The sequence below is a fragment of the Muscardinus avellanarius genome, assembly GCF_963383645.1.
Source record: "Muscardinus avellanarius genome assembly, chromosome: 19".
Taxonomy (NCBI): domain Eukaryota; kingdom Metazoa; phylum Chordata; class Mammalia; order Rodentia; family Gliridae; genus Muscardinus; species Muscardinus avellanarius.
This window is the reverse complement of record NC_137805.1, coordinates 1,931,903-1,944,704: the sequence shown is the minus strand read 5'-3', so window position 1 is coordinate 1,944,704 and position 12,802 is coordinate 1,931,903. Positions and strand designations below refer to the sequence as shown.

General features: G+C 41.1%; 1 protein-coding gene across 3 annotated transcripts in view; it reads right to left on the bottom strand.

Annotated features, from left to right (window-relative positions):
* KIF16B (kinesin family member 16B) overlaps window positions 1–12,802 on the bottom strand; it is a gene marked incomplete at both ends in the record, with an annotated part of 310,078 nt that overhangs the window by 63,249 nt on the left and 234,027 nt on the right. For all 3 annotated transcript variants that reach the window (XM_080716112.1, XM_080716113.1, XM_080716114.1), the window contains one exon: window positions 1,518–1,607. In XM_080716112.1, coding sequence (XP_080572238.1) covers window positions 1,518–1,607 — 90 coding nt within the window. The remainder of the gene's footprint in view (window positions 1–1,517; window positions 1,608–12,802) is intronic.

The following is a 12,802-nucleotide window of genomic DNA, read 5'->3' as shown; positions in this document are numbered from 1 at the left end:
TGCCAGGAGAACCGCAAAGCAAACCAATGCCAAGCACAACACCAGGCGTATGGAAGCACCCCAGAGGTGGCGAGGAAACGGGTCACAGCTGTGGCCTCTAACAGGCAGTGTCATGGGCACCGCCCCTCAGGCTGCAGAATCAACACACTTTCCTCTCAGCACATCCTTTTTATTTTGAAGCTTACCACATGGTTTTAAATAACTGCTCATCTTACCTTTGTCTTTGAAATACATGCACATGTGATGGGTTCTCTTTTATAAGTTATGCATATGTGTATATATATATTCTCCCTTTTGTATATGTATATGTGTGTATATATATGTGTGTGTATGTGTATATATATATATATATATATATATATACACACACACATATATTCTCCCTTTTGACAAAGTAATTCTAAGTGACTAACTAAACCATTTCAATAGTAAGAGAAGTCAGAAGTCATGTCAATGTTCAGAAAATATTAGTTTACTCACTGTGAGCCAAATTAGGAACATGATTCTGATTCAATTACTTTTAAGATGTCATAAGAAACTATAAAAATAGTGCTGAGAAGCAATAGTTAATGAAAACTAGCTAATTAGACAGTGATTGTTGGCTGATCTGCTGTCAGTTGGATGCCAACTTTCCAAACATTTCTACCTGTGCAGGTTTTCTTTAATTGAAGTCAAGTCATTGCCGTCCTTATCATCACTTTGAAAATATACATTCATTCTAGGAATAGTTTTCTTTGCTTAAAATAATTTTCAAATGCAGTATTTTGGGATGGGTGTGGTGGCACATGCCGGTAATCTCAGTACTTGGGAGCATTTTAAGGACAGCCTCAGCAATATAGTTAGACTCACAGCAACCTAATGAGACCATTTCAAAACAAAAACTATAAAAGGGGCTAGGAGTATAACATGGAGGTAGAATGCCCTGGATCAGTCTCCGGTGACACAAGCATACACGCATGCACGCACGCACGCCAGTGCATGTCCAAAGGAAAAAGATTACTAATATAACAATATACTCTGGACATGTGATCCGATACATGAAATACTTTCTTGTATCTAGATAAGTTCATATTATTAATCTACTGACCTTTCCATGTTTAATAGCAAAATAATTGTAATGCCTCAATTTCTCTCTACATGGAAGTCTAAGTATGAATGTGGTCTTTCTTAGTAGAAGAAAGGGAAAATCTATACTAAGTATCTTGTTACTGTTTCATTTAATAGGTCTTATGGTTGAGAAGCTGTAAATTGATTAAAATATTTAATTTATGAAAAGGATAGGATTCAGTGCTGACATTTTATCATTTAAAAAATCTTACATTCAGAAAATCTTTAAATTGTGTAGAACAGAAAAAGAAAAATGAGTAAAAATTAAAAAGCTGCCAGTGAAATATGAGTAATTGAAATAAGATCTGGAAATACAAGATAATAAAGAGAGAGGATATTGCTAATGCAATCAGCTCATTTACTTTATGAAATGAATGTTCTTAATTGGAGATAATAATTTCATAACTTACCTCTGCATACTTTAATTTCAATGTTTTATGCATTTCTCGAAAACGACTGTAACGCCTGAATACGGTCCATGTCTCATCTAGGACAGTAATCTATTAACCAGGCAAACAAAAATGAATCGGCATTAATTAGAAGGAAAAGTAACTAAAAATTTAAAAACACAATTTAAAAATTAAATTAAAAGTGATTAGCATGTAAAATTTCTCCAGAATTGAAAAAAACATTAATCTAACTGCATAAATACAACTTATAAATAATAATTGCACTTTATTAAATATTCACCTTGGCTCTCAAATCTTATCACAAGCAGCATATGCCAGATGCCAGAGGGACAGGCAGATGCTCACCTCTTGATCAGTTATAGAAATTGTCCCTTAATTCTGCACGTGGGTAGTAGAAAAACCCCATGGTATGACCACTTTGGTATAGTGGTATGCTCATACCAGTGTCAACAGAAGCCACCACAGTGGACAGAAAGGAACAAAAGAAAAAAGAAAAAGGAAATCAGAGAAAGAAGAGAGTGAAGAGAGGAGTTGGAAGGTCACAGAAAAAGGAAGGGGAGAGAGAGGACAAAACGTTCTTGCATCTCTGTGATTATTAGTATAAACACATAATACATCTCAGCTTTTTTTTTCCAGAGAGAATTACAGATCTAGCTTTAACTGGCTGATAGTTGGTCATCACAGTGCAGGAGGCTGGTGGACCGCATCAGCCTATCACACCCAACACACAGGCTAACAAGTTCCGGCTCCATTTCGACCATTCTTCTAAGCTACAGACCCATGTACTCAGCTTGGAGACATCTTTCTTTGGGTGTCTCGGATTTGCCTTGTCTTAAGCCATATTTGATATCCCCCATCCCTACCACCTGTCATGCGATGCCAGCCAACTAGAGATGCCATCCCTGAGCCGCTTCTTCTAACAGCCCTACCTAACAGTGAGGGCCAGGCCTTGCTCCTTTCACCTCCAGAGCATGTCATGCTGGAGCTCCCTCCTCCTGCCTTTTTCCTCTACTGCCACCCTATCCCAGACTATCGGGTCTCCTGTGGATTCTGCAGAGCCTCTTCAGGTATGCACACATGCCCCTTCTAACCCCTTCTTTCCACAACTGTTAGATCTTTTCTTTTCATTTTTTCTTTTTTTTGGTGGTACTGGGGTTCCTGAAAACCCTTTTCTGGGCTTAATTCTCAGACCTATTTTATATTTTTTATTTGGAAACAGGGTCTCTTAAGCCAGGGAGGCTGACTTCGAACCTGCGCGATGCTCCTGTCTCCGCCTCCCAAGCGTGGGAATTACAAGCGTGTGCCACCACACTGAGCATCTGTTACATCTTTTCAAAACTCAAAATGAATCATTCCAGCTAACCCAACAACTTCATTCTGCTCCTAGAAAAGACCTAAATTTTCAACCTGGCACCCACTGCCCACAGCATCCTCACGTTGGGCTCTGTTCTCCAATGTCTTCGCTCCTGCTGCATCCCCTCAACATACATCCCCTCGCCACATCAGGGCCTTTGAATGGCCATGGCCCTGAATGGGGAATCTCAATCAATCAATCTCTCTCTCTCTCTCTCTCTCTCTCTCTCTCTCTCTCTCTCTCTTTCTCTCTCTCTCTCTCTCTCTCCCTCCCTCCCTCCCTCCCTCTCCTTCTCCCTCTCCCTCTCCCTCTCCCTCTCCCTCTCCCTCTCTCTCAAATACTTTTATTGGTGCATTTTAATTTTACATCACGTTAGGGTTCAAGTGATACAAATATACAAGCATAGAAAGCTTGGCATGCGTCCCTCATCATCCGACTCTGCTCCCTCCTCTCCCCATACATGTTAGTGGGGTTGCTGGTGATACCTTCATAGATGGACACAGCATTATTTGAACTATAACTCTCTTCCTCAGTCCTCTTTTTTCTCCTATCTCCTTTCCCAACCCCCTTCCACTATTGTACAGTCACTCTCTTGAAGTCCCCTTTGTTTTCTATTTTCTGCTTCTACATATGAGAGAAACATACAACCCTTCACTTTCTGAGACTGGCAGATCTCATTTAATATATTTTCTAGTTCCATCCATTTCTTTGCAAATGACATAATTTTGTTCTTCTTTATGGCTGAGTAAAACTCCATTGTGTGCATATAATACATTTTCTTTATTCAACTGTACTAGGTTGACAGGTATAAGAAAAGATTTGAGGTTATAACAATTAAGTAAACAGTAGCACAGGTTGTGCTGCGGGGTGGTGACCTTCCAAGGGCAGTGCACGTGTCACAGAGGCTTGGGAAACGTTGCTCCTGGCCTCAAAGATGGCTTCCTTTCCAGTCCACTTTTTGGTCATGGTGCAAGGCCAGAGCAGCCAGTCAGGATAAGGACTTCTTCAGGACCAGAACACAGCAATGTTACCCAGACACAAACCAGCGGGCCAAGAGAGAACAGAAGGGAAGTGGGCCCTCTGCCTTCCCACGTGGTGGGAACAATTTAAATTTACATGCAATGGCTTCCTGGAAGCTCACATCTCTTCTCTGAACCCAGAATCAAATATCCTACTGCCTGCGTGGATGTCTAACTTGTGCTTCCAAAGTAACATGGTACACTTAAACCAAAATTAATCCTACCCAAACCAGATTCCCTTCCCCATCTCAGGAAATTACAGTGCCATCTTTCTGCCTGTTTCACTAATAAAAGTGGCATTATTCTTAATGTCCCTCTTTCTCCCACGTCATATTCAGTCAGTAAACCTTCTCCGCCAGCCTCCAGAGAATGAGAAGCTGGCCAGATGTTCCACCGCTAACATCCTAGCATCATTGTTCTCTGGCTTCTTTGTAAAGGCCTCTCTCTCCTGACTGCCCTGCTCATGTCCTCATTCTCTGCTCAACACCGCAGCCAGATCTTGTTAAAAAATAAGTCAGATGAGGCCATTTCTTTGCTCTAATGAGACACCTTCTCAAGGTGTCCCATCTCATCTAGGTACAAGTTCAGATTTCTTCACTAACCTACATGGGTCTCCTTCCTAGCTACATCCTCAACCACTCTCTCTGGATCACTCTGGATTCCCTGTTTATCCAGGATCATCAAACACATACACCTTAAGTGTGGCCCCAGGGACTTTGTTTGTGCTTTGTCCTCTTCCTGGAATGCTCTTTTATAAGTGTTCACATGACTGGTTTTCTTGCTTCCTTCCAGTCTTTTCTCAATAGTCACTTACTCAGTGATACCTTTCTGAAATATTCAATCTAAAATTGCATTCTCCTTTACCCATTCCACACTCCTTCCTCCCCTCCCTAATCTGTTTCTGTACTTAGAGCTTTTGATCATGATACATGGCATAGGTTACCAGTAGGTCTTGTTTCCCCACTAGAACATAAGTCCCAGGAGACTGGGCTTTTTATCTGCTGGTCAACGCACCTTAGGAGAGTTTATGACACATTGCAGGCATTAGAATGAAGATCTGGGAGAGGGAGCCCCATGGCGAACTTGCTTGAATATACCCGAGCTCTTATTGACTTTGAACTACCAATGAGTTTCTTTCCTTGGGCAGAAAAGTTCTTAAAAAGATCTCAACCAAAATTAGAATAAAGTAAATCAGACACCTAACTTGTGGGCTGGGCCGGGGAGTTCCTCCCTCTTTGTCGACATGACAGCTCATTAACATTGAGCCATTTTTTAAAAATCTTTTGATCAGCAAAATGACATTTCAAACCTACTTTGTGATTCTGGGGGCCGTTCTTTCCACACAGTAGCCCTAGGATAGGACCTTTACAAGGGGTGCCAATTTCCCTAACAAACCACATATATTAAATATTAGAAAGAGTGAAGATGCAGCTCAATGACTTAAGGGCAGTAGGTATCAGCATTTGGGAAGAGGATAACAAGAGCACAAGAAGCCCACACTGAACTGGGCATGGGGTGAGATGTTGATCTAGAGGAGAGGGACAGTAGATCAGTTACAAATGATAAGCCAGACCTAAATACTCTATTATTTTTTTAATGTTGAGAAAGCAAGGCATCACTACTGCATATTTTTGAGGAGCAAATTCATTATTTCTCTTTCTCTGAATGGTTTTACTGATGTAAATTCATCTTTTCTGGGCCATAAAATGATCAACTACAACTTAAATATCATAAACATGTCCATACGATGGACTGCATTTACTTATAAACAATTTGCAATTGAGTGCTGCCCACAAATTTATGTTATATACATACTTTGCTGGCTTAAGGACTGTCAATTTTAAGATCTGTCATCAGTATATATTTGGTTGTATATATCAGTTTTTCATCCAAAGAAAGATACTCTAACTGGCCCCCATTTAGCCAGTTACTTGGTAAGTTTTCTTCAATAGTATTCATTTTTAATAACATCTGTCAGAGTCACTTTGAGTATTTATACATACGTGTGTGTGTATATTAGGCTCTCATATACATTTAAAAAGTTTTGTCCGATTTTTGCAAAATAAAGTCTTATGAAACAACATGACTCTGAATGTGTTTGAAATGTGGAATAAGGTTCAAATGTATGCACACTAGCCGGGCGTGGTGGCGCACGCTTGTAATCCCCGCGCTTGGGAGGCAGAGACAGGAGGATCGCGCAGGTTCGAAGCCAGCCGCGTGCGCTGGCTTAGGAGACCCTGTTTCCAAAAATGAAAATGTAAAAAATAGGTCTGGGAGTGTAGCCCGGAGGTAGAAGGGCTTCCAGGAACCCCAGTACCACCAAAAAAAAAAAAAATGTATGCACACTATGCACAGCAGCACACGTTAATGCACAAATTTAACTAAAATCTTCTCAGACACAGAAAATGGAATAAAAGGAGAGGAGGCAAGATGATCCACGGGGTGTGTAAAGACTGAAATTTTCTATTTATCTTAGTTTCTTCACATTTCTACTTCTAGAAGTGTAGTATAATAAATAGGTATACTTAGTGAATGTTATGCTTTCTAAATAAATACAAATAGATATACTGGCCTTCACTGCTCGGTAAGCTTTTCACTGATAAACATATTTAGGCATTGCTACTCCAAGCCATAGCTGCGGAAAGACAAGTGAAAATCCCATCATTTGCAAGATGGCAGAATCTAGCTCATTAACTCTACTCAGTATCTTAGGCAGCAACATAACTTTGAACATGTTTAAAGAAACATGAAACATATTCTAAATGTAAGAATCTGTATGGTAACACACATTAATGCATTAGGTTTAATTAAAGTCTCTTCAGACAACAACTGCAAATGGAACTAAGCCCAGGGTGGTAAATGAAGCCAGCATTTCATTAATCATTGCAATGTCCTGTAGAGATCACAGACTACCATCCCATTATTTCTCCTTGTGATCTAGCTCTAAGATCACCAAATATGTCACCAAGGACCAAAGTACCAATGCTTTCTGATTTCCAGTATGCACATGTACCTCATGGGTGCTGAGACTGCTGGCTTCTCCACTGAGTCTCCCTGGTACAGCAGTATACCTCTCCCCTTCTGGACCACTCAACACAGGTCCAGCTGGGCTCTGGACAGTCCTCCTCCCTTGAGGGGCCAGCACCTCAATCCCTTCTGGCAGGGTCCATCAGCCTGTGTTGTCCCCTTGTCTCTCCTAGGCTGGCCAGCATTGCTGCAGAGAGCCACGAGGAAGGCAGGGCACAGTCACAGGAAATGCAGGCTACTTCAACAGGGCAGTCCTTCCTCCCTGAAAAACCTTTCCAGTTATATTCTCTGTGATATGTATTTCAAAATGTTCTAGATCTCAGTCCTCCCAATGGTCTTGTTTTACTGGGATAATCAGGGTCACCCAAGACCCACTTCCTGAGCACTCTTTCAGTGACTCTGAAAAGGATGCTCTTGCTACACTCTTTCTCCTTCCCACAGATGCATCATCATGCAATTTACTAATTCACATCTACCTAAAAGGAGAGCCCCTAAGGTTAGCCTCAGACTCTGATACTTCCTGTTAACTACTTCCTTTTAATAGCACAGCAGCTGCATGTTTCTGCACGCAGGGTTCCCATCTCTCAGAATGCCTCCTCTCTCCTGCTACTCACTGGAGTCCACTTATCTCTCTCAAGGGAGCATGTATGGAGTCCACCCTGCTGTCTTCCAGATCACCCCTGCAGGCACCTGTTTGTTCCACACTGCTTGATTTCTCTCCAGGTGTTTCTCTTCCCTACTGACTGTCCCTTACAGAAGTGTTCCTTACAGAACCATTCCTTGAGTACTTTACAAGTACACAAAGTGTTCCTTCATCTTTTCTGTCCCTTGGCATGTCAATACATCTAATACTGTATTTAAAAATATTTATAAGTACCAAGTGAATATTTGCTAAATAATCAATGAATGGATAATGGAGACTATGGAGCTCAGAGTCTCTTTTCAATAAATACTTTTCAACTTCATTTCCCAACTATTTTCTCTCTTGAGCTGTGGGAAACATAGTCACCTATGTTTTTATCCTTTTCTGGCTTACCTATAACTATATAACATTTTTAGCAAGCAGGCATTGAGGGAGATAAGGACGAGGGCAAAGAACTGTAAAGCAAAGAAAGAGAAAAAAAAATTTTAAATCAAATCCCAGCCAGGTGTGGTGGCACACGCTTGTAATCTTAGTACTCGGGATGCTGAGACAGGAGGATCGCACAGGTTCGAAGCCAGCCTCAGCTACTTAGTGAGGCTCTCAATAACTTAGTGAGATCCTGTTTCTAAATAAAATATAAAAATAGATCTGAAAGTATAGTCTGGAGGTACAAAGCCCCTGGGTTCCATCCCCAGTAACCTCCCCCCCACAACACACTAAATATTCCTCTTGGGGAGAACATTCCATCAATTTAGAAGAAACACTGTGATAAACGACTTGGGGATGAGAATGGGTGCAGGTGAGGCGAGGCTTATAAATGACACATCAAGAAACATAAACTCATCTCTAAACTGTCTTTAAGAGGGGGGATTCTATCAACCTGAGGGTCTCCTGTTTCCGAGTATCAGGTTCTTTGGGGGTACTAAGCCTGAGGATGAAAGCCAAGCACGTGGGCTGGAGCTGAACTTGGCTCAGTAAGGGGCAGCAGTTGGAGCTTCCAGGAGTCTCTAGGAAGGAGGAATAGAAAGCCCAGTGTTATGGGAAGAACATGACTGTCTAGTGAGTACTTTAAGTAGTTTAACTCTGAGATGTGCAATGTATCTCTTCTCTGGTCTCTCCAGGGAAACTTCAAAAATGTTCATTTACAAGAAATTGGCAACTGAATTGAATAGACACTTCACAAAAGAAGAGATACAAATGGCCAGTAGATACATGAAAAGATGTTCAACATCATTAGCCATCAGGGAGATGCAAATCAAAGCTACGCTGAGATTCCATCTAACCCCAATCAGAGTGGCAAGCATAAAGAAATCAAATAACAACAAATGCTGAGGAGGATGTGAGGAAAGAGAAACTCTTTTACACTGTTGGTGGGAGTGCAAACTAGTTTAGCTACTATGTAGATCACTGTGGAGATTCCTGGGAAAACTGGAAATGGATCCACCATAGGATCTGGCTATACCACTCCTGGGTATTTTTCCAAAGGGACTGAGATCAGAGAACTACAGTAACATATGCATACCCATGTTCATAGCAGCACAATTCATAATAGCAAAAATATGGAACCAACCTTGCTATCCATCAATAAATGAATAGATTTCAAAATTATGGGAAATATACACAGTGGAATTCTACTCAGCTAGAAAGAAGAACAAAATCAAGTCATTCTCAAGAAGATGGAAAGACCTGGAGAACATTATGTTAAGTGAGATCAGCCAGCACAGAAAGAGAAGGGACATATGTTTTCTTTAACTTGACCAAACTAGGGAGCACTGGGGATACCAGATGGACTCCAGATAATGGAGGGGAAACCTCAGCTAAGCTAGAATGGAAGGATAGGAGAGGAAGAAGGCTGAGGTTGATTAATGGAGGTGCTACATTCAAATAGGTGTAAAAGTATAAATGTAGCATGGTTAACCTGGACACTCACTGTTGGGAGGGGGAAGGGGAAATCGGCAGGGAGAGGGCAGCAAGCACAGTCTGAATGTATGCCATTTTCAATATGATCCACATAAAAATAAAAATAAATAAATTGAATAAATAAATAAACAAATGTTTATTTCTCCTTCCGGTAAATCCAAAGGAGGGCTAGGCTTTGTAGCCAGGTGAGCACAAAGGAAAAGATACTGTCAGCAGCCATTTGGGCTCTGGAGGAAAAGGCACAGCTCTCTATGGACCGTTCTACCAGCTGTGTGCGGAAGCCCTGAGCCAGTGGGCATCCCCTCCCTACTGCAGTGGCCCCCAGCCAGCAGCATGACCAGCAGAAGAAATTCTGTCTCAGGCACCTGCAGAAAGAGTCTGGGCCCACAGAGGAGTCTACTCCCAAAGGCAGTACACTATACAAGCAAACAGGAGCCTAATTCCCACCCTAGATTTCCCATCTGTTAGTAACAGGAGTAAAAGATACACGAAGTTTGGAGAATGAAGATTCCTCAAACACGGGACCCATACAAATAGAATATTCTTCAGCAGTATTCTCCAGGAAAGCCCAGAAGCCCCTGCTGGGTAGGCGCTTGACAGAAGTACAGAACATGCCTCAGGCCTTTGGGCCTGTGACCCTGGTCTGAAGCCGATGTGCTCTCAAGTGAGCCAACGGTGACTACTGAGTTAACACTCATATGCCAGATAACTAGGAAGTGGCCCTAAACTAAACAGGATATCTAGCAGGCCTGAATCTAGCTTTCTGCCATAACAGAAATAGGGGCTTCGTGCTTCAATTTCAATATGTTAAAATTGGGGATAATACTGCTTATTTTAGTATACTTACAGTATAGAGCAGATTGAAGGTAAATTTGATAGAATATATGAAGGCCCTGAAATTATGAGAAGAGAGAACCCTTTCAAATCCAAGATCATCACCAATAAAATATGTCTCCCTCCAAGCAGGTAAGAAGCAGGGAAAATTATTCTACTTTGAAACGATGAGAGATGGGGAGAATGATAGTCTAGGCATTTTCCTTCAGATTATCTAGATATCAAGACACAAAGCAAGGAATGCAAACTCTCCATCATTATGAAAAAATGCCTGGTCCCATGATCACATTCCTGAAGATAGGCCTTCGGTTATGTGCTGTTGAAAGGCAAGGATCCCATGGGCATCAATACAAAAAGAGTTCAGCCAGGCAAGGCGGCACATACCTGTAATCCCAGGACTTGAGACTGCGATAGGAGGATAAAAGGTTTGAGGACAGCCTCAGCAACTTAGCAAGGCTCTCAACAACGTAGTGAAACTGCATTTCAAAATAAAAACTTAAAAGGGCTTTGGTCAGTTGTAGAATGACCTTGGGCTCAATTCCCAGTACTCGATACACACAAAAAGGGGGAAAGGCTTAAGCCACTTCATGACTTATTTTATGAAACAATTTATTCTAGGAAGAAATGTAAAACTCCCAGAATTCTGAAATCAAGGAAGAGAGAATATTAACCCATTTTTGTTTAAAAAAAACCAGAAACTTGTGTAAAATGGAAATTCAAGATATAACTGTGAGGTGATGACTACACCAGCTGTAATTGCGACTCAATCTCATTCTTTCTTAGTCATTTCTCTTATATGCAGCATTGACTTTGTGAAGATAAACACAACTGTCCAAGTAAAAGCAATATAAGAGATTAGTTGGTCGGCGTGAAAACTGGGGAAGAGAGAACTATGCTTTTCCTCGTTTTTCAGTGGAAGACAAAGTTCTGGAAGAGATGAGTGCTTAATAAAAAAAACTGGATAAATTATGATTCTTCAAGTGCTAATGCAAGTTCTTTCATTTGCTTTTTAAGTCTAAAAACAGCACACAAACTGATCATTTGAATCTGGTCGGGCCTCGGCATATGCAGACTCCATTTGTCTCAGCTACATGTAGGGAGGTCGTCCATCAGGTTACTAACAAGCACAGATTCGGATGCCAACACACCACTCTTTCTGGGGAGTAAGTGTTTCTAAAAGATATATGTGTGTACAGTTTATCTAATAGACTGGAATGGCTTTCATTTCTATTCTGCCAAATAAAGAGAAATTTCTCTGGCTGTAAATGTGATTACTGCAACTCCCAAACTGCAGATTTTCTGGGCATTTCTTCTTCATGATTCCTGGCAGGTATATCCTCCATCAAATTCTACAGGTTTCTCAAACAGCCCCACTTTATAAAGTACTCGTAACTTGCTCAAAATTCAAGGTAAGAAGTTGAAAAACACACTAAAATAAAAGTAAATTTTGAAAAGAAGGCAAGGATTTGGAAATGGCCACTATGTTTAAGCTAATATTAAAACATTTCTTAATTTCTAAAAGTGCAGAGAGTAGTTATATCTAGAAGGTACATTTAAAAACAGGGAATTGGAGGTGGATATGGAGGCACACAGCTGTAATCCCAATATTTGAGAAGCTAAGACAGGAGGATCACAAATTTGAGGCCAGCCTCAGAAACTCAGCAAGACCCTCGGCATTTTAGAAAGCTCTGTTTGAAAATAAAAAATAAAATAGAGCTGAGAGATCTAGAAGGCTCCTGGGTACAATTCCCAATTTCACACACAAAAAATAAAACAGAAAAGGCTAGAGGTATAGCTTAAAGACGGGTTCTATCATTGTACCGAAAATAAAGAATAAATAAAAAAGGAGGAGGAGGAGGAGGAGGAGGAGGAGGAGGAGGAAGAGAAGGAGGAGGAGGAGGAGGAGGAAGAGGAGGAGGAGAAGGAGGAGGAGGAGAGGAGGAGGAGGAGGAGGAAGAGGAGGAGGAGGGAATCTATATTGTTCCATGGACTTAGATTTGACAGGAGCATTTGGGACCTGGATCCACTTCCTAGTGGTGTGGTTTCTGGCAAGTCATTCACAATTTCTTAGTCCATAAAATACAAATAACATCTCCATTTTGGTGCACTTTCCTTATTTGTGGAAATGTCTAGCAAAATGCCTAAAGTGACAAAGGTGCTTGATATATGTTAGTTTTTTCTTCAAGAGGGGCTTCAGTCTCAACTACACACCTAGTATAGTCCAAAGAAACCTGTGAGAGGCTCAATGCATGAAAGGTAACAGGGAAGGTAGTGAGCCCACCATAAGGTTTGAGAACATTCCCTTGTGCTTTACAGGATGGATGAAGCTCCTGAGAAGTGTTATGCAAGTCACTAAATAAGCTGGAAGCTCGGGAGACATGGGTAAATCTCACAGGATGTGTTAACACAGATAGCAAGTTTGTAGGCAGCCTCAGAGACACAATAAAACTTGTAAGATATGCTAAATACACACTACTGGTTCTTTTTT